This window comes from Colobus angolensis, unplaced genomic scaffold (genome assembly GCF_000951035.1).
Source record: "Colobus angolensis palliatus isolate OR3802 unplaced genomic scaffold, Cang.pa_1.0 Scaffold17, whole genome shotgun sequence".
Classification (NCBI taxonomy): Eukaryota; Metazoa; Chordata; class Mammalia; order Primates; family Cercopithecidae; genus Colobus; species Colobus angolensis.
The window spans coordinates 4,696,636-4,722,485 of record NW_012114821.1 but is presented as its reverse complement, the minus strand read 5'-3'; the positions used below and the strand labels follow the sequence as shown (position 1 = coordinate 4,722,485).

The window sequence follows — 25,850 nt, the reverse complement described above, 5'->3', positions numbered from 1 at the left end:
ATATATTAGAGACAGAGTCTTGCTTTGTCACCCAGGCTAGAGCACAATGGTGCGGTCTCAGCTCACTGCAACCTCTGCTTCCCAGGTTCAAGTGATTCTCCTGCCTCAGCCTCCCAAGTGGCTGGGATTACAGGCATGTGCCACCACGCCCAGCTAATTTGTGTATATTTAATAGAGACGGGATTTCACTATGTTGGTCAGGCTGGTTTTGAACTCCTGACCTCGTGATCCGCCTGCCTCGGCCTCCCAAGGTGCTGGGATCACAGGCGTGAGCCAGCGCGTCTGGCTCTAATATCTCTTTTCAAAGCACGTTTGGATTTTGTTCATCTGCTTCATTTCTTCTTCAGTTTCTACCTCATTAGTTTCCATTCTAGGATGGAGAAGTGGCGTGTAGGTGTCACCAGGAGTAAGCTGACTTTGGAGCCCTCCTGCCTCCTGGCAACGGAGATCTGGGGGCTGCGGCGGGGAGGAAGAGGACAGGGGAAGGCACCCAAGGCCATGAGCGCCTCAGCCTTCCCTTGACTCCTGGGGACTGAGGTCTCTTATTCCCATCCTTCCTGTCTTTAGGCTTATTTTATCGCTTTCTTGTCGTACAACAAATTCATCTAAATCTACAGACTGCACTGTTTTAGCTGCATTGCATAAGCCTTGACAGGACATTCTCGTTTTTGTTAGGTTCTGAGTACTTTGTGATTTCTATTCTTGTTACATGTTTAATGCATAAGGTACTCAGCAGTGAACTGAAAGTTGAAAACATTCTTCAACTTCGTTTCTACTGTTGATTTAAAATTTAATTGTATAATGATTAAAAAAATATGGCTTGAGACTGAAGTTTGGAAATCTCCTGAGACTTCCTTTGTCCTGGTAGAACTTCTATAACCTTCCATGTGAACTCAGCTATTTGTAGGGAAGATTCTATCTAACTACTAGATCTAGCTTGGCTTGTTCATTTCACTCTTCCAATTTTCAGGGGTTTTTTTTGTTTGTTTAAGACAGGTTGGAGTGCAGTGGTACAATCACATCACAGCTCATTGAAGCCTCAACCTCCTGAGCTCAAGCAAGTCTCCTGCCTTAGCCTCCTGAGGAGCTAGGACCATAGGTGTATGCCACCATATACAACTAAGTTTTAAATTTCTTTTAGAGATGGGGTTTCACTTTGTTGCTCAGGCTGGTCCTGAACTCTTGGACTAATGCGATCCTCCTACCTTGGCCTCCCAAAGTAGTGGGATTACAGGCCTGAGTCACCACGCCTGGCCCCACGTGTTTTATCCTTAAGTTTTCATTTTGGTCTGGAAACAGTATAATAAGAGCTGTGTAAAAATACCCATCTTTGATGGTGTGTTCATCAATTTCTCCTTAAAATTCTGTTACTTTTTGCTTTACTTTTTTTTTCTTTACATAATTTGGTGTTAGGTACATTCAAGCTCATTAGTTGCTATATCTTTTCGGTGAATCATTCTACTTATTTATTTATTTTTGTTTGTTTTTTGTTTTTCTTTTCTGAGACAGTCTCACTCTGTCCCCCAGGCTGGAGTGCAGTGGCACAATGTTGGCTCACTGCAATCTCCACCTCCCAAGTTTTTTTTTTTTTTTTTTTTTTTGAGACGGAGTCTCGCTCTGTCGCCCAGGCTGGAGTGCAGTGGCCGGATCTCAGCTCACTGCAAGTTCCACCTCCCGGGTTTTTACGCCATTCTCCTGCCTCAGCCTCCCGAGTTGCTGGGACTACAGGCGCCCGCCACCTCGCCCGGCTAGTTTTTTGTATTTTTTTTTTAGTAGAGACAGGGTTTCACCGTGTTAGCCAGGATGGTCTCGATCTCCTGACCTCGTGATCCGCCCGTCTCGGCCTCCCAAAGTGCTGGGATTACAGGCTTGAGCCACCGCGCCCGGCCATCCACCTCCCAAGTTTAAGCAATTCTCCTGCCTCAGCCTCCCGAGTACCTGGGACTATACGTGCCCGCCACCACGCCTGGGTAATTTTTGTATTTTTAGTAGAGAGGGGGTTGCGCCATGTTGGCCAGGTTGGTCTCGGTCTCCTGACCTCAGGTGACCTGCCTCGGCCTCGCAAAGTGCTGGGATTTACAGGCATGAGCCACCACGCCTGGCCTGGTGAATGATGCCTTTGACTGTGATGCTGAAGTTCTGTTTCGCCTTCCATTTGCACAGTAAGCCTTCCCTGTGTCCTTGCAGGGGCGTGCCTGTAGGGAGCCTAACACTAAGTCTAAGTTTCTTTCCTGGGTGCCGAGTGGATGTTATAACCCTCTGCCTTCTGGCCCTGCCTTGACCAGGTCAAGGTCTTCTGGTTCAGTCCAAGGCCTCCTTTCTGGGCAGGTCCCTTTCCTTAGGCAGCTACCCTGACGTTAGACAGTTAGCACAATGTGGATAGATGAAAGTTTATTTTTACTTATCCTACTAGGAACATGGAGAACACTTTTAACCTGGGTGTCCTAGCTTTCGTCAGCTGTGGAGAATTCTCAGCTGTTCTATCTGCAACTCTTGCTCCTCCACATTCTCCTTCCACAACACCCGTGAGATGAGCCGTGGTGCTTCAATGCCGCCATCTCTCCTCCCCCCTCAGCACCACCTTCCAGCCCTGCCACAGGGACCCGCCGGGGGGTCCGAGTTTGCGCCACTCTGCCAATTCTGTACGACTGCACAGCTCCGTGCTGTCGTTTCTAATATGGCCCTTTTCAGAGCCGCCTCTTTTGCTAATCTATTAGCTAAGTGACATCTTGTGCCTAGACCTAGACTAGGCCTACGGGACTCATGGATGAAGGCTTTTTGGTGGGGACGCAGTGGTTCACACCTGTAATGCCAGCACTTTGGCAGGCCAAGGCAAGAGGACAGCTCGAGCCCAGGAGTTTGAGACCAGCTTGGACAACATAGTGAGACCCTGTCTCTACAGAAAGTAAAAAAAACATTAGCCAGGTGCGGTGGCGCATGCCTTAGTCCTAGTTACCAGGGAGGCTGAGGTGGGAAGATCACTTGAGCCCAGGAGCTAGAGGCTGCAGCGAGCGATGATCGCACCACTGCACTCTAGCCTGGGTGACAGAGCCAGACCCCATCTTAAAACAAAACAACACAAAAGAAAACTCACCAAAACAACAACAGAAAAGGCTTGACCAAATCAAGGACAGCCTTCTCTAGTGCCTAAACCTGGATCCCCACGAAGTCCCTTGGAGGACAGAGTCGCCTGGGACGGTGGCATTGTGGCCAGCAGGTTCTCTGTGAGCGTGCTTGGGGTGTGGGGCTGAGGGGAGAACCGTGCCCCGTGCCTGGAGTCGTGCAGAAACTCACCCGCTCGTTCTTGTCCGTGCAGAAGAGCCGTGTGTGGTGCCTCTTCTGCACCACGATGAAGGTGATCCCGGGCTGGTAGTCTTTTTCCAGCTTGATACAGGCCTCACGGATGGCCAGCAACTCGTGGTGGAGAACCTAGGGGCACGGAAGGGGAAAAGCGCGTGCTAAAAGACGGCAGTGCATGTGAGCAATGGTCCCATGCACGGGTTCTGGGTTTAGAACTCCCAGCCGTGGTGATTCTGAGACAATGAGCGTGTTCACGGTGAGGTGAACACACACGAGAGCAGAAACTATCCTCTCTGCAGGGAGGCCTGGATGCAGGAGCAGAGGGCTTGCCACTCAGGAATGGGAAGAACACTTCCCTGGAGGGCCCAGGAGGTTCTGTGTGTGCAAGGGGCACGGCCAAGGCCAGGGGTGCAGGCTGGGCTCTGTGCCGAGAAAGCACACGCAGAGGCCAAGTTCCTGCAGAAGCTCAGGGCAGGCTCCAGCCAGGAAGGGCTGGCCGGTCAAAGTGTATCCATTCTGTCCTCCCAGGAGGCCATGGGCCTGACTGTGAAGGCAAACGCGGGAGCCGGACTGCGCGCCATCCAGCGTCCTGATCAAGGCGGGCGAGTTCCTGAGCTCCTGGGGCAGCCACCAAGGATGTCTTCCCACCCCACACCCCAACAGGTCCGGGACAGCTTTCTTCTGCTTTTCTTGCTAACACCTCCCAAGGAAGTGACCGTGTGACGTGGCGAGAGGTGGGGAGGAATCGGCTCTAGTCAACGGGAGAAACACTCAGGGCACCCATCGCCTGAGTTCCAGACCAGGATGGACTCATTCCTGCCCACAGGTCACCTTGATCTGGGGGTGCTGCGCAAGCTCTCAACCAAAGACAGCAATGAGACTCCCCCCGCCCCTCTGTGATGGCTTCCTTGCCCGTCCAGACCCGGCAGTGACCCACTCTGGCCATCCCTCTCTCCACATCCAGAGAGTGGCCGTATCCTGGCGACCCTACCTTCAAAAGAGCTGCCACCTATCCCTCCTCCTGGCCCTGCCTCCACACCTCTCACACTGCAGACAGGTGTCCCCAGATGCAATGAGCTCCCTGCCTTGCAGAGACACCCAACAGCTCTCCACAGGCTCGGGAAGCCCCCAGATGGAGCTCTGCTCTGCGAGTCAGCTGGACTCAAGCGTCTCTCCCTCATCTCTTGGTCCCCAGGCCCATACCCACCCCTCCTCCTCTCCCTCTGTCCTGCCTCAGCGTCAGGGTCTCGACAGCCCCGTATCCCATCTCCTCCCCCGGACCCCCTTCCATGCTGTGACCAGATCAGCCTTGTGGCCAAATGAAAGCCACATTGTTCTTGCCATTCACCGAGTGTGGTTCTGCTGCACAAACAGGTGAATTACAGACCCTGGAGAAGGGGAGAGGAGGTTCCAAGAGGCGCCCACCTGCTGGAACTGGCCTTCGGAGACACCGTCACGGTAGAAGATGATGCGGGTGGGCTTGAAGCGCGTGGACTTGTAGAACTGGATGAGGAGCTCGCGGACCATGGCGGCCAGGTCTTGTATGATCTCCTGCCGGTGCTGCTGCACGCGCACAGTGGCACAGTAGCGATTGGGGTGGGCGTCCATGCTGCCCACCACCTGCAGGAACAGGCAGTGAGTGTGGTCAAGGGTTCCTGAAACTTTCCTCTCCTGGGCGTGTGCCTGGACTCTCGGGAAGATGGGGACAAGAAGTGTCCCCACCCTGGAACTCACATCACAGTCAAGTGACAATGGCTGGCTGGGTGTGAACTCACAGCCTTTAGGCTTTCGGTGTCTGGCAATAGTGTTCGTAAATACTTCCTAAAGTATAAAAGTTTGCCCAGTTACATAGTTAAAAAAGCAAAAAAAACAAACAAACAAACAAAAAAAAACCGGCCGGGCGCAGTGGCTCACACCTGTATCCCAGCACTTTGGAGACTGAGGCGGGCAGATCACCCGAGGTCAGGAGTTTGAGACCACCCTGGCCAACATGGTGGAACCTCGTCTCTAGTAAAAATACAAAAATTAGCCCAGTGTGGTGGTGCACACCTGTAATCCCAGCTACTCGGGAGGCTGAGGCAGGAGAATTGCTTTAACCCAGGAGGCAGAGGTTGCAGTGAGCTGAGATCGCACCACGGCACTCCAGCCTGGGCAACAAACAGAGTGAGACTCTATCTCAAAAACAAAAACAAATAAAAACAGATTAGAACTATCCTCTGCTTGGGATCAGATGTGGCTGAATTAATCAGTCCAAAGAAGGCAATGGGTGGGGGTGTCCCTATTTCTTCCAAAGAAACTACAAGCACATCAACATAGAGCATCCCGAAGGCACACCAGCCAGGCAAGCAGCCACTGGAAGGTGTCAGCCATGAAGAGGGCAGACAGAGGGAGCCCAGCACGGCTCTGCGATTCTTCTGTCGGGGACCAAGTGAGTGTGAGGGATGAGGTGGCCCAGCCCATGGAGGGAACTGGGTAGATCTCCGCATGCCGCTCCACCCTCTGGCTCGGGAAGGCGAGGTCCTTACTTTCAAAAACACTGATGGAAATAAAACCTCTCATGTCACTGAAAAATAGGAACTGCTTCTTGGCAATCTGCCTCCCTCTTCATAAATCCTTACAGAACAAGTTCTTTCCCAGTTAATTCTCCCACTATTCCACGTCCTTTGTCCTGCCTTGGGCTATAATTTTTTTCTTAAACCAAGAGAAAAATAAACTCTGTAATGTTTCCAGTTGGTATAAACAGAAATACATTAACATAAACAGAAATCTGTTCCTATTGATTGAGAATTGTGGGGATAGGGGATAAACATGCAGATTTCTCTGTTTCTGAAAACTCAAAAAACAAACAAAAAACAACAACAACAAAAAAAACAGCCCAAGGCTCCAAAAGTCAGAGATATAATTGAATGCTTTATAACATTTGTACAGAAAAAAACAAAGTTAATGGGGACCAGGTGAGGTGGGGACAGGGGAGAGCCAGCTGCAGGACCCTCGGGGGCTCCCCTCTGTGCCTGGCTCCCTCCTGGGCACACTGGTGCCCAGCTGTGCCTCGGTGACGGCCACGCGGTGCTTCACCATCAGAGGGAAGGGCCGAAAATGACTCAGCATGGCCAGGTGCGGTGGCTCACGCCTGTCATCCCAGCACTTTGGGAGGTCGAGGCAGATAGATCACCTGAGGTCAGGAGTTCGAGACCAGCCTGGCAACACGGTGAAATCCCGTCTCTACAAAATACAAAATTCAGCCAGCCATGATGGCGGGTGCCTGTAATCCCAGCTACTCGGGAGGCTGAGGCGGGAGAACTGCTTGAACCCAGGAGGCGGAGGTTGTAGTGAGCTGAGATTGCACCATTGCACTCCAGCCTGTGTGACACTTACTGTCTCAAAAAAAAAAACAAAAAAAGAAGAAAAAAAAAACCCACAAAACACAAAACCACCACCAAAAAACTGACTCAACAAAGTGAGCAGCGGTGTATGCGTGGGAGTGGTGGGGTTGTGATCATCGGGCCAAGCGGCAGGAATGAGTTGATGCAGTGTGCATTTCCTAAAGGAGTGTGCCCTGAGTAATACCAGAGCACATACCAGGTTGCTTTTCTTCCACCTGGGGCAGCTCAAATGACTTCCTTGTGTCCCAGATAGATTCTCCTGCTCCATATTCTCTCCCAACTAATGAAATAATAATGGTAGCATTCTCTTTTTTCTTTTTTGAGAGAAAACCTCACTTTGTTGGCCAGGCTGGAGTGCAGCGGCACGATCTCTTCTCGCTGCAGCCTCGACCTCCTGTGCTCTGGCAATCCTCCCACCTCAGCCTCCTAGGTAGCAGGAACGACAGGCGTACGCCACCACCCCCAGCTAAGTTTGGAGAGATGGGTGTTCGCCATGTTGCCTAGGCTGGAATGTCAGCATTTTCTGAGCATCTCCTCTGTGCCAGGCACTGTGCCAGGGGCTTAACCACATCATTTCTTAATTCTCCCATGAGGTCGAAATTTGTTTCCTCATTTTACACCCAAGAAAGTTCTGAAACGTGAAGCTCATTGTCCAAGAGAAACAAGAAAATAGAAGCAGCACGGGCCTGTCTGAGGTTTGGGACTGGGTCCAAAGCCCGAGTTTTCATGCCATGGGGGCACGGGGTCATCATACCCCAGGTTAGCACCCGCCAGTCAGGCCCCCATGTGCAGGGGGCCTCCTTGCACCTCAGATCTCCCAAAGGGCTGGGATAGGCATGAGCCCCTATGCCCCACCTCTGACTGCTTCTTGGAACTTACTTTGTGTCATTATAGTGTCCCCTCCAAACACCTCTCTCCCACACTACCCTGGCCGTCCCTACCGCTTAGTGAGACCCCATGCCTTTCAGGAAGGACCCCTGGCCACACTGTGGCAGTGGGACCTCGACAGGGTCCCACACGTTGTCAATGGAAGACCCATGGGAAAGCGCTGACACTCACGGCGGCAATGGAGGGCTTCTTCCCGTCCCCGGCGGGGGGGTGAGTGACGTCCGCTCCCAGAAAGATGACAGGCTGCTGGAACACTGGTGGCCTGCGGAGAGGAGTGGCGTCAGGGGCCATGGTGACACATGCCTGGACCTCCGACCCCAGTAGGTGCCACCATCACCTTTTGGAGGTGGTCAGTGTATCATGGTAACGCTTTTGAAAAGAATCCTTATCTTTTAACAGGAATACTAAAAACCTTGCAGATTAAATGATACAAGATCTGAAATCTGCTTCAGAAGAGCCGGGGGCTGGGGGGCTTGGGTGGAGCATACTCCAGACCAGACAGGCCGGGGGCTGTCAGCTGCTGAGGCTGCGGCTCAGGCCTACGGGGGCTCATCCTTCCACCTTCGACTCCCTCTGCAGCCACACCCACGCCAGGGCTTCTCCCACCACCCTTGGCACCGCCAACGCGGGGGCCAGCTCGCTCTTCCTTGGGGCGGGGGGCTGTCCCGAGCATGGGCAGGCGTTGAGAGGCATGCCTCGCCTCCACCCACTGGATGCCAGTAGCACCCCGTCCAGCCTGACACCCCAACATGTCTCCAGACATGACCACATGTCCCCTGGCAGCAAAACCACCCCATGGAGAACTTCCAGACCCTGAGTGTACCCCAGCGGTGACCCTCGGGAGTCAGCTTGCACGGGGGCAGGGACAGGCTCACCGGGAAAGGCGGAGGTGGTGACAGCACCTCCCTCCCCATTCTGCTGCCGGGTTGAGAGGGCACCGCCCCGCACCCCACCCAGCCTTGCTCGACTGCTGCAGGCAACATCAGGAAGTATCAGAAGCGGCTGTTCTGCTAGCCCTGCCTGTTGGAAACCGGGCAGATGGGGCCCTCGCCTCTGCTGCCCTCTCCCCGCATCCATTTCCCCACGTGCTTGTAACTCACTCCCCGCCCACACCCTCTCACTCCCATCGCCTGCCTTCCGGCAGAGCTCCGTCTCAGCTGAACCCATCACTGCTTGCGCTGACTCCCAGGCCCCTTCTAGTCAGACTCCTCACGGCCATAGCAATAAGGCTCCTCTTCCCAAGGTCACCGATGACCTCTGCATCACCCAGACCCACGGCCGAGCCTCAGGCCTTGCTGCGCCTGGCTCGCTGCAGGACACTCTTCCCTTGGTGCCTAGGGCCCTGCGGCCAGCCTCCCTGCCCCAGCCTCTCCCATCTCCGCTGCTGGTTCCTCTCTCTCCAGGCCGTGAACTCCAGTCTTCTCCAGAATACCACCGGTTTGCTAAGGATTCCTGGATCCTGTCTCCCCTGACACCAGCCTCCTGGTTCCCACCATCCACTCATCATCCGCACTCAGATGCTCTGCAGAGGCTGCGGGGTCCAGTTCACCCACGCCTGGTGCTCACCCTCCCAACAGCCTCCCCGTCTAATGACGACCGGGTCTCTCCTGTAGCCCAGGCCAAGGGCCTTGATTTTTCCCTCACGCACAGCCCAATCCCACCTGCCAGCAAGCCCCAGGGCTCTATCTTCAAAACATCTCAGAGTCCAGGTGCTCCCACCCTGTGCCCCTGCCCTGGCCTGGCCCAGGCCACCAGCCCCTCTCGGCTTCATGGAACCAGAGCTGGCCATAATGTTAGTCGGGTGCCTCCGACGGCCCCAGCTCACCCGAGGGAGCCCTGGTTCCCCAGCGGCCCCCAGGCTGCACGTAGGCGGACCTGTCTCCTGTCTGCTCTCACGGCCCTCCCATGGCTCTCCTGTGCACCTGCCGCCTGTACAATAGGCTCATGACCTGGGTGCCTCCACCAGGACTTCTGGCCCGGTGCTGTCCGCTCATGGCCCAAACTCCCGGCACACAGGAGGTACTCAATATAATACAGAACCTGTGGACTGAGGAGCAGCACTTTCAGTTCCCAGCCAGCTCGGGACTGGTCTTTGCTCACTCCCATGAGCCTGTCTCACTGCAGAGCCCGCACTCATGCTCACAGTCGTTCCACTCGGAATCCAGGTTCTTCCCATGTTATCACCCTGCTCCCTGATGAATTCAACAGACTGTTTCTGGGTGCGGGTAACTCGGTGGCTCTCAAAGCCTGGTCCCCCGTGTAGCAGCATTGACACTGTGTGTGTCCACTTGCTAGCGGTGGAAATTCCCGGCCCCATCAGTCCTGCTGAGGAGGACACTCTGGGAACAAGCCCCGCTGGGGTTCAAGAGCTGCTCAGGTGTGAGGACACTGTGGTGACCCAGCACAGGCCTGTGCACACAGCGGGGGCTCACCACCGCCCCACTTTCCAAATACAGAGGGTCACTGCCTTGAGGCAGTTTGAGTTAGGATTCTTAACTCTGTTACGGGGTGCCAGTGATGCAGATTCAGCACACTGCCTGGCTTAGGATGGCTTTATCAGCTGAGCCCCGCTGCTGACTGGGAGCTCCAACAGGTCCACGCCACAGGGCTGCCTACAGCCTCCAGTTCCCTTCTGCACAAATGCACAAATAATCTGATTCTACGTACTTTCTGTTGTTGTCGTCCAAATGTTAAGACAACTGCCAGGGCTGGCAAAGATGCCTGTCATTGTGTGGAGACATCTGTCTTGCCTACATCACAGGTTGGTGGCTTTGGAGGAGGGGAAGAAGCAAACCTGGCCCTGCCCTGGAACAGCTGGACGCTCAGCCGGTCAGGAGGTGCCAGAAGAGGGTGTAGCTCCATCGCCCCCAACTCCCGTCCCCGGCGGTCAGCCCCGGACCTCTGAGGCAGGCGGGTGGCCAGCGCTTGGCCACACATCCTATCCTGGTCTGGGAGCTGCCAACGTGTGCTCCCATGAGGAGTTTTTCAGTCCAAAGTCCCAGCACAACGCAGCATCCATGACCAGCCTGGCGTGGGAAGCATGGGGGTGCCCTGGTCCACACGGTAGCTGCTGCTGCTGAGCCAGGGAAGCCCATCTCCTGGCCATCCGAGGCATGCTCTGCTCTGCCTTGCCCACTGGGATTCGAGGCACGAACTTCTCTGTCTGGAAACCTGGCCACAATGCTCAAACTCCCGCAGACGCCCCTGGGCCCCAGCAGAGCGTGAGCAGCCAGATCTATGTCTAACATCTTTGCTCTGCTGTGGCCAGGACGGTGCTGGGCCCAGGTGAGGGGACTCTGCCCCCATGTCCCCTGCACACCGCACCCCACCCTGCCAGGCGTCCCGCCGTGCCTGGGTCCGCAGGCAGAGGTAAAGGGGCCGGACCTCACCTGCCCTGGGGTAGCAGGATGTTGTTCACGCCTCCCAGCTTGACGTTGATCTTCAGACAGAGGTTGGACAGGGTCTGCGGCGTGGTCCTCTGCACGTTCTTCATCTGCACGCACTGCGTGGCCATCCCCAGCACTGTGTCTCCCACGCGCTTGACCTCGGCTAAGGGGCATGAGAGGCACACACAGCTCTGTTGGCGCCCCTTCCTCAGCTGGCCCTGGGAGCAGCAGCCGCCACCAGCCCTCTTGCCCCCATCTGGCAAGTGCAAGCATGGCAGCTGTGCTGAGCTCTGCGTGTCCCCTCTGTCCGAGGTCGGCGATAGAAGAGGGTCACTGGCCCCAAGGGGGATGCCAGGCTCCTTGGAGTCCAGACTCCAGCACGGCTGTGCCCGCCTTGCCCAGGCCAGGCTTCCCCCCCCCTCATAAAGGGAAGCTGAGTGAGTCTATCTCATCCCTCCAATTTATCAACAAAACCATTTAAATGCCTCACCTAGGGGCCCCAGGGCAGGAGAGAAAGAGCCCAGCTAAAAGGAAGGACTTGGCTCTCCTGCTTAGAAAGGCCACTTATACTGGCCGGGCACGGTGGCTCACACTGGTAATCCCAGCACTCTGGGAGGCCAAGGCAGGTGGATCACCTGAGGCCAGGAGTTCTTCCCATGTTATCACCCTGCTCCCCGTCAACATGGCAAAACCCCATCTCTACTAATAATACAAAAATTAGCCGGGCATGGTGGTGTGTGCCTGTAATCCTAGCTACTCGGGAAGCTGAGGCAGAAGAATCGCTTGAACTCGGGAGGTAGAGGTTGCAGTGAACCAAAATTACACCACTGCACTCTAGGCTGGAAGACAGAGCCAGCCCTTGTCTCAAAAAAAAAAAAAAAAAAAAGAAAGAAAGAAAAAAAGGAAAAAAGGAAGGTCACTCACACCACGGTGCTCTGGCTGCAAGCAAATGCTTCGGTGGTTAAAAATAACAACACTGGCACCCTCAAAATCCTTGGCAGATGTAAACCTGACATCAAAGAGCTCCATGGACCCACCCCCGCTATTCCTGGTCTCTTTCATGAAGCAACCGGTCAGCTGCTCACTGGGCAGGTCTGGGGAGACGGTGACCCCGGGACTATGTTAGCAGGATGTCAACACCAATAGCTTTTTCTTCCCTTCTTTTTTTGGGACGTTGAACTTAGAGAAGTGTGGCTTTTACATGTCAATAATCTGTTGTGGTTGGGCGTGGGGCCCTGGGGGTGACCCCTTGGCATGGACTTTGGCAAAACGCCACAGAACTCTGAGCTGGGCACAGAGGTTCCACATGGGCTGAGTCCCGAGCAGGAGCTGACCCCGGTGCAATGCTCTGTGCATTAAACAAACGCTCCTCCATCCAGCCGACACGCATGCTGTGTGATGGATGGGGTGCTCACCCGTGTGCCAAGGCCTGTGCCACCTGAGGTGCTGACTGCCCACGACCACGGCATCATACAGGACGACGGGGAGGCCCTGAACACAGACTTGGCAGTGATCAGAAGCTACCTCTCCTTTCTCAGCCTCCTGAAAGGCCCGAAAGGATCACCTTTCTCAGTGCAGCAGAAACACAGAGGGGCTTAGGCAGGAACAGCCACCCATGGAGACCCCGACGGCTCCCTACAGCCAGCGGGACGCCCACACCTACCGTACACGGGCGTCTTGCCAGGCAGGATGACCACCACCAGCTGCAGGCCTGCATACGTGTTCTTCAGGTGCCGGAACATGGGCTCCACGCTGTCCGCACCCTGTGCGTATTTGCAGAAGCACGGCTGACCCTGGATAGGCATGCCGGCGTCTCTCGAGATCTTTCTGAGCTGCTCTGTGAAGGACCTGCAGGAGAAGGCTCAGTTCACTACAGTGCACGGGGAATGGTGGAGAACTCAGGCCGACCAGAGGCTCTAACACAAGGGCGTCATTTTTACAAAGCCCAGAGCACTTTCACTGAGGTCAAAGTTGTTCTTAAAGTCCCGGACGAGGCCAGAATTCAGAGCCACATCTCCTAACACATACTGCCTCATGAGAAAGGTTAAGTGTGCTCAACATACACGTAAGCGCACTTGAAAGTCACTCGCAGCTAACTTGCTACCGTAACACAGCAGCCTTTAAACTGCTCACGCTGCCTCGCCGCTGTGGTGGCCCCAGTGCGGACGCAGTGCTGTGCCCGTAAAGCTGCCGAGCAGCCCCTGGAGCTCTGGTGAAGGCGGCCAGCGTTCTCCCCACGCGCAGACCAGCACTGTCAGAGGGAGGGAGATTTTCAGCTCACTGTCATTTTGGATCTTTCCCCCAGTTGTTCTGATGGGCACAACCTGGACTGTATGACATCATTACGAGAGAAAACACAACAGCCCGCAGCCCAAGGAGTGGTGGCAGCTGGCGACGGCCGGCCTGGTGAAGCTGGGGCGGGGTGCGAGGCAGGGCAGCGGCTTCTATTTTAAGCTGAAGACTAAGAATCATGTCACCTTCTACAATAAGGGCGAGGACAAGGCACTCCAACCCAGCCAGTGTCCAATTTCCTGTACATTAGATCATGTCCAGAAACACGTGTGTGTCCACCCGTATCTTCCGCTCCAGGCCCAAGTGAAGCAAGGGGCCAAGGACAGAAGAAAGGGCAGGAGGCGACCCCGTGTTCAGAACTAACCTACTTTAGTTTGCTTCCCAAACATCCTCTCTGGGCTTCCACCTCCTCTGCCAGCAGCGTGGACAAGAGGTGGTCTCAGAAGGACGGATGGCCACTTGCCAGCAAGACATCAGCTCCCAGGGCCATGCCCGTTCACAGCCAGCCTTTGCCGGAACTGTCAAGGGACCAGCTACACCTCCCAGGCTGGAGTCCTCTCCTGCCGCCCCACAGAGCGGGGAAGCAAAGACTTGATGTTCCCTTTGAAGTTTGGCAAAAAGGCACAAGCCACCCTGCTGTGTGCTCCCGACACAGTCCCGCTGGGCCCGTACCTGGCACGGCTGTGCTGGCCAAGGCGAGCGTCCTGGGTGAGGGCAGGCCCTTCCATGGCACTTGGGCTTCCTAGAGGGCCCGGCGCTCACCTGGGCAGGTGCCAGAGACCTGAACCAAAGCTTTTCTCCTCTTAATCACTCCCCTTGCCTGGGAAGGAAGATAATACTCCCAGCCTCTCCACCTCTCTGTTTTACCATCTCTTCCTGATTATTTTTTCTCTTGAGATGGAGTCTTGCTTTTTCACCCAGGTTGGAGTGTAGTGGTGTGATCTCAGTTCACTGTAACACCCGCCTCCTGGGTTCAAGCGATTCTCCAGCCTCAGTGCCCCGAGCAGCTAGTATTACAGGTGTGGCACCACCACGCTTGGCTAATTTTTGTATGTTTTGTAGAGATGGGCTGGTCTCAAACTCCTGACCTCAAGTGATCCTTCTGCCTTAGCCTCCCAAAGTACTGGGGATGACAGGCCTACACCACTGTGCCCATCTCTTCCTGATTCTGTCTTCATTTTCTCCTTCTAATTTACACAAATATGGAGCTAAATTTTTTTTTTTTTAATAATTGGAGTTTTTTGAATCCAATTCTCTCTTTTGCCCCTCCTTATAAACTTCCTTCAGATCCTGTTTGGTTTCGTCTGTGGTCTGCGCTACTTCTCCATGTTCACTGCAAGGGTAGGCCCTAGGAGCGAGCGGGGCACCGATGGGGCCAGCATGTCTTGCCGTGGCCGGGGCAATGGTATTTGACAGGGAAAGGCTGATGAACCCTGACACCAAAACCCATGCCAGTGCCCTCACCCCCGCCCCAACCAGAGTCAGTCCTGCAAGTGGTCACTCGAGCTGCCCATCGGGCAGGACCCCCAGGCCGGAGCGTCTGCCTGTGGAGGGCTTACTTCAGATGAACTTCTGTGCACTGGCGCTGGGGGGCAAAGCACGCGATGGCCCACACCTTGATCTCGATGCCCGTGTGGAACTGCTTGTTCCGCATGTCCCAGACGCCCTGGACAGGTGTCGCAATCGCTTTATTCTGCAAATGGCAAAAGGTTCCGGGTGAGAAAAAATGGAAAACATATTCCTTCAACCTCAGACTTTGTCACTCTCACTGCTGGTCCCCCTGACCAACAATGGCTCCTCAGGGAAAGAACTTCTGTATTGTCTCCTGTCTCTGAACTGCCTAGTGATGCAGACAGCCGGCAGGATCGGTAGATGGATGGGCTGGTGGAAGATGGGTGGGTGGATGGTTGATGGGTGGATAAAGTGGGTGGGTGGATGGTTGATGGGTGGATAAGGTGGGTGGGTGGATGGCTGACGGGTGCAAAAGGTGGATGGGTAAATGGTTGATGGGTGAGTAAGGTGAGTGGGTGGATGGTTGATGAGTGGATACGGTAGGTAGGTGGATGGAGAGATGGAGAGATAGATGCATAGATGGATGGATGGATGGATGGATGGATGGATGGATGGATGGATGGATGGATAAGTGATGAACAGACAGATGCGGGCTAAGCCAGGAGGAGGGAGGCCCAAAGCTCCATCCAACCTCATGAGTAGCCTGGAGAAACACAAGTGCCTTGCCATGCTACAGGAAGGTCTCCTGTTCTATACTGAGCTTTCCCTCATTTCCACTCCTCTATCATCAATGACGTGGGAAGGGGAGATCAGAGCTGGGACTGAGCCCGTAGCTTTTTCCACTCAGCATGCCACTGCCTGCAGCTGTGTCGGAAATGGGAGCTACTTCCACTTGAGAAGAGAAAGGCGAGCTGTGCAAATACGCTGTCAGCTCTCAGCTAGAAAGGACCAGCCCTGAGCACTGTCACCTAAGGAATCTTTGAACCGGCTTCAAGTGCTTCTCAAGAGAAGGGCGGGCCAGGAAGGACCCTTTGTGGGAGGGACAGGCACTCCTAGGCCTGGGGACATCACTAACGGATGCGGCTGTGCCTGAGTTGCTGTCATTTACTCTGTAGAGGTTTTTGGTTTTTTAGCAGAAAACATTTTTCGTACAAAATCTTTTCTGTAGAAAACATTTCGTACAAAATGCCTGCTGTAGAAATCAGACACATGATAGAAAGAAATGCTTTGCTTCCTATATTTTTATAACTTCTGCCTGTTCCCACCAGCCTCCCTGTGTGCAAGAGTCTCACAGACAGCCTGGGGCTCCAGACAGGGAGTGCACACATGCGCGCACACACACACACACGCACTCACATGCACACGCGCGTGCACACACACACAGGCTCTTACTATACAGGTACTTCTCAACCTCAGCACAACTGACATCTGAAGCTCAGTGACTCTGTCACGAGGCTGTCCTGTGCCCTGTAGACTATCCCACTCACCCCCAAGCTGTGACAATAAAAAACGTCTCCAGACACTGCCAGATGTTTCCTGGGGGGCAAAGTCATCCCTGGTGGAGAACTCCTGCTGTACACACTGCTTTCTGAAGGATATTTTGTTTTTTTGCACTAACAATGGACCAGAGAGTAGGTAGGGCAGGGGACAGGAATGTTTCCTCACATTAAAATGTTTTAGAGATCTGGAAAAATGTACTCATGTATTAACAGAAGCATTTACAAGCTCAGTCAGGTGTGGTGGCTTACGCCTGTAATCCCAGCTGAGGTGGGAGGACTGCTTGAGCCCAGGAGTTCAAGACCAGCCTGGGTAACATAGTGAGACCTCGTCTCTACAAAACATTAAAAACCTAGCTGGGTGTGGTAGTGTGGCTGTGGTCCCAGCAATTCGAGAGGCTGAGGTGGGAGGATCACTTGAGCCTGGAAGGTCAAGGCTGCAGTGAGTTATTACTACATCACTGCACTGCAGCCAGGGCAACAGAGAAAGACTCTGTCTCAAACAAATTACAAGGTTTTTTGTGTTTTTTTTTTTGAGACAGAGTTTCGCTCTTGTTGCCCAGGCTGGAGTGCAATGGCACAATCTTGGCTCACTGCAACCTCCGCCTCCTGGGTTCACACGATTCTCCTGACTCAGCCTCCTGAGTAGTTGGGATTACAGGTATGTGCCACCATGCCCGGCTAATTTTATACTTTTAGTAGAGAAGGGGTTTCTCAATGTTTGTCAGGCTGGTCTTGAACTCCCGACCTCAGGTGATCCGCCCACCTTGGCCTACCCAAAGTGTCGGGATTACAAGTGTGAGCCACTGTGCCCGGCCTTTTTTTTTTTTTTTTTGAGACAGAGTCTCACTCTGTTGCCCAGGGTGGAGTGCAGTGGCACAATCTCGGCTCACCGCAACCTCTGCCTCCCAGATTCAAGCAGTTCTCCTGCCTCAGTCTCCAGAGTTGGCTGGGATTACAGGCGCGTGCCACCACGCCTGGCTAGTTTTTGTATTTTTTAGTACAGACAGGGTTTCACCGTGTTGACCAGAGGCTGGTCTCGAACTCCTAATCTCAGGTGATCTTCCTGCCTTGGCCTCCCAAAGTGCTGAGATTACAGGCATGAGCTGTGGCGCCCCGTCTACAAGCTCTCTTAATCCCTACACTCTGAGATTTTTGCAAGGTGGGCTTACACAAGCTCTTTTGGTTTTCAGACAACCACTGCCCTTGCCCTTGCTAAGAGGGCTTCCAAGAAGCCAGCAGGGCTGTGAAGCGGCGCTGGGTTCAAAAGCCCTGTCCCCCCACGGGGGCAGGTACTCCTCTGCCCTCCCTGGGGTCTCCTCCCCGACTCATGAAGGGGAATCATGCGCTCTTCCTCCTGGGCTTGGGCTGTGTTGATACAGCACCTGGGGCCTGGAGGGACAAGCAAGCCAAGGAGGGCTGAAGGGCCTCGCTCAGACTCGCTTCAGAGAGACAAGGAGTGGCTGTGCCCACCACCAGGGACACAGACCCCTACGCAATGGCGTCCCACGCAACAGTGCCAGAGGACAAGACACGCACGCACAGCAACACAGAATGGCCAGCAGCCTCTCAGCGAGCTCTAAGGAGATGTTAGCTAGAAAACAGTGAGGCACAGAAATACAGGTAATGCTATTATTTTCACAAAAAGGGGTGAATCATCCCTGGGTGATTTTACAAAGGAGAAAGAACACCAATTGCTTCCTGAGAGGGCAACTGAAAACTGGGAAAAAAGAGACTTTTTTCCTCTAATTCTTTTAAATCTGAATTCTGAAACATTTAAAAAACAGAACTTTTTTGTTTAAAGTATTTTTTATGTTTTGCTCTGTCACCCAGGCTGGAGCGCAGCGGTGTGATCTCAGCTCACTGCAACCTCCGCCTCCTGGGTTCAAGTGATTCTCCTGCCTCATCCTCCTGAGTAGCCGGGATTAGAGGCGCCCACCACCACTCCAGGCTAATTTTTGTATTTTTAGTAGAGACAGAGTTTCTGGTCTCAAACTCCTGACCTCAAGTGATCCACCCGCCTCAGCCTCCCAAAGTGCTGGGATTACAGATGCCAACCACTCACTGCGCCCAGCCCAGAACCTATATTTTGAAATAAGATAGGAAAAACAAACAAACAAAAAACAAACCAAAACCTCATTCCAGGTCCTGAGGATGACAGTAAAATTCCGTTAGGTAGAAACTAGGGTGTAAAAGGTTAGGCAGACCCTTACACAGATGCCAGGTGCTTAAGGAAGTCAGTAACCTCTGACACTAAGGCCCTGCAGAACCCTGGTGTCCCTCCCAGCGTGGTCACCTCTGGACCCTCCCACCAGACGTGGTGTGCTTGCACCCGAGGGTCTGCCCAGGAGGAAATGAGACGCTGGAGGGCTCAGTGCTCAGGACACCTTTGGTTACACACTGATAAAAAGGAGAAGTTAAGGGCTGGCCACAGTGGCTCATGCGCCTGTATTCCCAGCTCCTTGTGAGGCTGAGGCGAGAGATTTGTTTGAGCCCGGGAGTTAGAGGCTGCAGGGACCTATGGCCATGCCACTGCCTTCTAGCTCGGGTGACAGAGCAAGACGCTGCCTCAAAACAAACAAAACTAGAAGTTAAATTAGCAAGGACAAAAAACTGTTACCAAACACCCCCAAAGCAAAAGTTACAGAATACAAAAGCAGTAGAGGCTTCTGGGAAGTAATTTGACCCTCGGTGAGCATCCGTCACGTGAAGAATGGTGCTCTCTCAACTTTCATGGGATAATAAAAATTATCTTCTGAAAACATTAAGGGTAATTCTGAAAAACTTTAAAAAGGCCCAAGGAAAGTCATTCCTTTATGAAGTCTCACGTCTTTTACAGGCTCAGCCCAGAGTAGAAAGGATTCTCCTGCATGGAACACGGTCTACACTGCGGCTGATGGCTCAGAACCTGAAAGGGGTCGCGGGGCAGAGACATGCCCCGCAGACACACGGTCCCCGCTGCCCCGCACGTACCCTGCCCCCGTAGAGGATGGAGGGCGGCTGCAGCACCCGCCCAGTCACGTCCGTCATCTCATCTTTGACCATGATTCCAAATTCACGGACGTACGGATCTGTGTTGAAACTTGCGCTTCGCATCTGGCAAAGGGGAAGAAGAAAACGCACGGAGTGGGTGGGGGCCTCCCATCTCTCTAGCAGCTGCATCCGTTGCAAGCATCAGAGGTTTCTGTGCCAGGGCAACCAGACTGGACTCCACAGGGCGGCCCTGCCCAGGACTGACGCTCACCAATTTGCTGATCTCTTCTTGCCGATCGGGTGCCGACCTAGCAGTCGCTCTGATCATGGTTGAGGTCTGATTGTCCGTTAATTTTTTAATACATCTTTGTCCTGCCACTATGTTACAGACCTGCGAAGAGGACGTAGAGACAGGCCATCAGTGCTGCCCGGGTGTGACCAGGGGAGCAGGCAGGGGCTCAGGGTCTGGTGGCCTGTCTCTGCTGGGGACCGTCTCTGTCTCACCCCTGGGCTATGAAGCACCATGCAGGTGTCTGCTGTGGGGGCTGCTCCACGGCCTTCCACTTCACAACAGAAATCCCTGCTAAGTAAACCCCATGTCGCGCGCACACACAGACCCCACGGCCTCTGTGCCCAGCCCACCAGGTCAGCGGCGCTGCGTCCCGACACCAGCACTTCTGGGCTTTCTCCAGTCTTTGGTGGCTGTGGGCATGAAAGCGGCTGCAGGTGTGAAAGACGTCTACCTATGGGACAAGGCGCTGGAGCTGCCCAGCCCTGCCTGAACGACAGCAAAGTGCCAGAATCTAAACACCAAGGGAAGAGTTACAGCACATGGCTCAGGGTCGGAATTTGACCCTTTCCCAAGGCAAGGATTTTTTCAAAGAGTCGTGATGTTAGAGGAGAGTGAATGACGCAAGCGTGCAGTGACAGAGCACCTGCCTCTGGCTGCGGGGCCTGCTGGGCACGTTACACACAATCTCAGTCAAGGCTCACGCCAATCCCACAAGAGAGCTACGGACCCCATTTTACTGAAGGCAAAACCGAGGTGCAACAAAGCCCATTAACCCACCCAAGTTCCTGCAGCAGCAGAAGCAGTGCCATCTGTACCTGACTGGGCCTCGGCAGTTTCTGGAAGCTGCATGCTCCAGCCTGAACGCTGCCCTCCCAAGCCCCCAGAGATCACAGGAAGAGGGTGACTTGCCTCCAGGGGAAGGTAGGTGTGTTTCTGCTCCTGTCCGACTTGTAAACATGGGAGGTGGGGGTAGCGCAGAACCAACTTGTGCCTGTCCTTGAAGTACTGGGCCACCGTGCACTCCACCGTCTGCCCGCTCTCCTGCTGCAGCGGGAATCTGAGGAGCAGAAGGGCTGTTCAGGCCGAGGTCATCCCGGGGTCCCTTCCCCCATGCTGCTTTTCATTTGGTTTTGCTTTTTAGGGTGATGTGTGAGGAGCAAACATTCAGAGCACTTCTGGGAGTGAAAACCACGTCACGTGCTTTGGGTTATCTGAAATGTTCCCGAGCCCCTAAATTCTCATTTTGTTTCTGGAGTTGGGAAACAAAAAATACCTACAGGCGTCATTACTCATAAATTACCCACAACGTCACAGCGTGTGTATAGGAGTCAGGACGAATGGAGGCGTCCAGAAAGGTCTGTGCGTCTTCCAGCAGAGCGTGGCGACCCTGGAAGCCGTTTACATGCTGCGCATTCCCGGTGCCCAGAAGGCCTGAAGCCCCCAGGACAGGACGAGGAAAGCAGGCCAGGCCGGTTCGGCAGCCAGGGCCTCCGCATGGTGACGGCAGGAGACGCCTCACAAACTTTGGTGAAGTTTGGAATCTACTGAGCCATGCAAGGGACAATTTTGGGATTGAAAAACACCATGAAATGGTCCTTTCCGGAGAATGGGCATAGAATTATGGCTCCAGAGTGTGCCCATCGGGGTGACCTTGGGGGCCCCAGCCAAGAGAGTCTGAAAGGAAGGGCGTGTTACGTTTGGTGACTGGCGGGCCGCCGGGTCACATTGCAGACGCGGTACTTCCTCTTCATCTGCCCACAGTGCGTTATCTCCACCTTTAGACCTGGGGACACAGAACACAGGCATCAGCGTCTGGGCTGTCCCGACCTGAGTGCAAGCGCCACTTCCCGAGAATCAGTTTTCATAGGAATGTGGCTGCAGACTCAGGTTACGGGGGCTCCAGAGGGCTGCAGGGCTCCCCTAGGGAGGGTGACCCACAGGTCACCCCCAGGCCACCCCAGCTGGGTCCATCTCACCTACAAGAACACCACATGGTAGGGGAGGCTCAGCTTAGAGCATCGGGTGTCCACCCTCGTGCTATTCTGTGCCCTCCGTGGGTCATCGTGGTAACACGGGGTACTGTGAATGGCCCTGCAAATGGCCTTCCAAAAGGCCGGGCTCAGCGGGCAGGGTTTGTGGAGCCAGGGGCGGGCACCCACTCTGTTGCTGATGGGTAGAAGGACCCCAGGCAAGTCCCAGACCCCCCAGTCTGAGTTTCTTGGAGTAGAAAGCAGGCTGACCGGCTACAGATGCCTGCCGGGCTGTGTAAGGTTAAATGAAAACAAAAGAAAATGCATCCTTGGTTCCAGCGTTACGAAATGCTGATCACAGCCACGCTGCTGCTTCTAGTTCTGATATCATGACTCAGACGTGACTGACTCCCCAAACTCAACCTCACCCCCACCCCACGGGGTTGTATTTATTTAGGAACCCCCCACTCCTGCTCTGGGAAATGGGTCTAATTCATTTCCGTGCTACTTCATCTGATGGCTAAATTCCGTCACCCCTATCTCCCTAAACGCACGTAAGAACCAGAACTGCCAAATGCGGTCCTGGAGGCAGACTGGGAAGGGGCCTCCCAGCCCTTAGCCAGGTGTGCTCGGACAGTTCATTACCTTTAATTTCTTTGGTAAACTTTACCCTTTGGGAATCTGTCAGAGGTTTTTGTTGTTCTTCAATACTTTTAAAATCCAAAACTTCACAAACGAACTCGATTACTGGCTGTGCCTTGTAAAATGCTGTTGCTGACACTGTAGGCGAGAAAAGACACAGGCAAAGACCTTGCTGGACAGGCCCGTAGTCCTGCAGGGGCCTCACAGGCCAGGCCGCCGTGCCAGGGACACCCGGCCGGGGTTCTCACTCCCTACCGAGGCCAGCCTCAGGCCCAGAGATGGGCAGGCCAGCAGTGACAAGCCCAGGCCGGAGCTGCTGACCCTCCCTCTGGTCAGGGCGACACCCTCCGAGAAAGAAGCCAGTGTGGTAGGATTTTCTGGGGACCTTCTGGTGGAGATATTTAACTGAGCAAGATCGAATTCTCATTCCTTTCTAGAGTTTCTCATAATAACGAACTCCCAAATGAGAAGACTGATCCTTTTCGCTGGCCTTCACTCTCGTCTTTTTCACAGAGAGGGCAGCGGATGTCCTGCACGGAACAGCGGGATCCTCAGGCCCTCCTCAGCCCCTGACCACAGCCTCTGAGGGTGCGACCTCCTGGCGGCTCCACACTGGCCTGAGAGCCACTGCCCTAACCCACCCAGCACTGCAGGTGAGACCGGCCAGGTGTCACGCAGCAGCGCCGGCTGACAGAGGCCATGTGTGGAGCTGGCCACAAGCCATCCCCCCACCGGGGTCCTGACCCCCAGCCCATGCCCAGCTCTGCCCCACAGTGAAGATCCCAGGGCACTGCTTACCATCAATATTCAGCATCATTTTCCAGAGAGAAGGCCGGACGGACTGATGGAAGCCAAACCACACTTCCCGGCCCCCGCCAAGAGGGTTGGAGCAGCCCTCGGACGCGGTGAAGAAGGAGCGGCCCACAGGGGTGTACCTGGAACCAAGAGACCCCACCCCACCACCCATCAGATGCGTCTTCCAGAAGGAACAGCGGCCTCTGGGTGGGCTTTGCCTGCGCCCACCACATCCTCATCAGAGTTCTGTTTCCCCTCCTTGTAAATCCACGTTTACCACGCGGCACTGCAGCCTGTGTGCATGGCCTGCTGTGCGGGACGCTGTAACGGCAGCAGGCTGGGGGACCCGTGGCCTCACTGGGGAACGGTGAAAGATGTTTAAACGCACCGCATGGGTGGAGCACAAACCCCCGGGACCTGGCGTGTTTCTGGTCCAGGCTCCCTGTCCTGGCTTCGTCTCGCCTTACTGTCCTCACTGTCTACTCTTCACTTCACCGGGCCTGTGTCCCCAAGCGCAGGTGGAAGTGGGCACCTGCCAAATGCCAGCCGCAGCCAGGCCCAGCCTCAGCCGTGGGGAGATGTGCCGCTTCTGGCCGTGTGGCTGTCCACGCATGACCTAGTATCCGCCGGCTCCTTTAGCCGCAGCTCCCCAGGCAGGCTCCGAGGCCCCGGAGCTGCCTGCTGTGGGCTCCCCCGCAGGAGGTGGAAGGGCCAGCATGAGGGCTTCACAACCTCTTCCGGGCCTGCGAGGGATGCTGTGCTGGCCCGACTGGAGCCACTCGACTGAAGCAGACACACTCTCCAGCACAGCAGCCTCGCCTGCTGCACAGGCACTGGGGGGCCTGGTGGCCCGGGAGGTGCCGTCACTAATGATTCTGCAGGGAAAACACGCTGTGGGCCCCGATGCTCCCTATCTGTGGGCTGCGCTGACCCAACCACCTCCGTGGCCCTTTCACTTTCCACCTGAGACGCGCTAATAATCCTGCCTCGACTGCCCTTCTTATCCCAAAATGAAAACGGCAGTTTCCGCCCTGATTATGAAGTTAATGGAAGTAATCCAAAGGAATTCAAAAAAGAATCACAGTCATCTCTGCAACTCTATATTGAAAAAGTGGATGCCATTTTGGCAATCATCCTTCTAGACTGTTTCTCACATACCTACGGCCTTCCTCTACCGACAGTTCAAGCAGAGACAGATTACACATGGGGGAAGGTGTGTTCCTGCTGGGAGTGAGAGCCTGTCCTGTATTTGGTCACCTCCTCCCATGCCTGAAGACTGAGAACACCATGGTCCCTCTAAAGATCTTACACATGACCTCGAAGCACCTTCTCTTCCATGAGGGAGGCCCCAACGCTCTCCTGGAATCTTAAAGCTTTGGTCAGTCCTGGGGTTTGTGAGTGTGGGGCTTTGTTTCGGTTTAGGCTTTGGTTTGAAAGAGACGAAACTTGAAAACTCAAATTGTTCCCAGGCACCAGTGTGAGGGCAGGTGTTCCGGGGCGGGAAACTGAGGGCTGATGTGCTGAGCTGGCCTTGCTCCTCCAACAGCGGGAGACTCAGGGAATTAGCACAACCCTCTGCCCAGCAACCGGGCAGACGGTGAGCCCTTAAACTGTCCCTACATCCCCTCCCAGCAATCGCAAGCGTGGCAATTTGTGGTAAAAGAGTAATCCTGAGAATAAAGACGTCCCCAACAGTCACAAAAAGCAGCGGTGACGGTCCCTAGAGTTGCGGACATGCGTGCAGCACGAAACTGGGAACAGCATTACTTTCCTATCACGAGTCCCAAGTGCAAGGGCAAGAGAGGAACAGAAAAGTGCTGGGGGCAGAGGGCTGCACGTAACACGAAGGCACCGACGTGCGCACAAATAGGGGGGCCACATTTTCGGGCCAGGCCGAGAATGCTGGTGATTTACGTTTATATTAACACTGTTTCCACCTTAGCACCATTTGTGTTATCTTCATCACAGAAAACCTGCGTGACCATTCCCACCCTGGTTCCGAGAATGAGCCGTTCCTCGGACAGATTTCACTCTGCAGGGGACCCTCGGAGCCGCAGGGGATTCCCCCCACCCTTGGTCCCGTGTGGCGCCCTCACCTCATGGATGGCAAGTGCCTCATGACCACGTCCAGGGCCTGGATCGTCTCAAAAGGGACGCTGGGCAGCCGCCCTGAAAGTGCATCGTGTAACGCCTGCAAGCTCACGCAGGACACCCACTTGATGGACACCTTGAAAATGCGATCCTTGCCTTCTCCCGGCAGCGTGACCTCCAGCTCCACCTGCGAGGATCCAAAGCACACAAGGTGACTCCCTCCTGCGAAGCCCCAGGGAGGCCGCAGCCCGGCAGTGGTTGGCTTCCAGACATCTACTCCTGGGTGAGAAAGTCCCTGCCCAGGCCTCTAGCCAACCAGCAGCCACATGTGGCTATGGAGCACTTGAAATATGACCAAGGAACTGAATTTTAAACTACTCACTTACTTTTGATGAATTTAAACGTACAGAGTCACGTGTGGCAGTGGCCAGTGTACTGACAGTGGTCGAAAACGTATCCTCTTGTTTCACCCTCAAGCAATGAACTCACTACCTCCTCCCCAGTCTCTGAATGGCCCCTTCCCTCACCCACAAGTTGCACCTAACGCCAGATCATGCTGCTGTCACCTGCAAACCCCAGTCCACTACTCACAACCCGCAGTTAAATCGTGATCTGAGCCTCATACCTCCAAATACATGGACATACACAAGCCCAATCAGGGGACGCGTGAAGCAACTTTGCTATTTGCTGATAATGCTTCCCAGTGTCTGAGGAACACCGACGTGATAGGTTACAGATGGTATATACTTTATCCTCACATGCCAATGACCCCAGCAAGGGAAAATTCATTCACCACTTTTGTTGAGACAGGGTCTCACTGTAGTCCCAGC

The 25,850-nt window shown here is 54.4% G+C and overlaps 1 protein-coding gene across 1 annotated transcript in view; it reads right to left on the bottom strand.

Annotated features, from left to right (window-relative positions):
• AGO2 (argonaute RISC catalytic component 2) overlaps nucleotides 1-25,850 on the bottom strand; it is a 79,450-nt gene that overhangs the window by 5,331 nt on the left and 48,269 nt on the right. The window contains exons 6-18 of the mRNA XM_011938128.1: nucleotides 25,026-25,207; nucleotides 22,933-23,069; nucleotides 22,138-22,272; nucleotides 21,218-21,305; nucleotides 20,432-20,579; nucleotides 19,502-19,621; nucleotides 19,231-19,353; nucleotides 14,809-14,942; nucleotides 12,621-12,805; nucleotides 10,961-11,120; nucleotides 7,743-7,833; nucleotides 4,726-4,920; nucleotides 3,295-3,429 (exon numbers count right to left, since the gene is read on the bottom strand). Coding sequence (XP_011793518.1) covers nucleotides 3,295-3,429; nucleotides 4,726-4,920; nucleotides 7,743-7,833; nucleotides 10,961-11,120; nucleotides 12,621-12,805; nucleotides 14,809-14,942; nucleotides 19,231-19,353; nucleotides 19,502-19,621; nucleotides 20,432-20,579; nucleotides 21,218-21,305; nucleotides 22,138-22,272; nucleotides 22,933-23,069; nucleotides 25,026-25,207 — 1,833 coding nt within the window. The remainder of the gene's footprint in view (nucleotides 1-3,294; nucleotides 3,430-4,725; nucleotides 4,921-7,742; nucleotides 7,834-10,960; nucleotides 11,121-12,620; nucleotides 12,806-14,808; nucleotides 14,943-19,230; nucleotides 19,354-19,501; nucleotides 19,622-20,431; nucleotides 20,580-21,217; nucleotides 21,306-22,137; nucleotides 22,273-22,932; nucleotides 23,070-25,025; nucleotides 25,208-25,850) is intronic.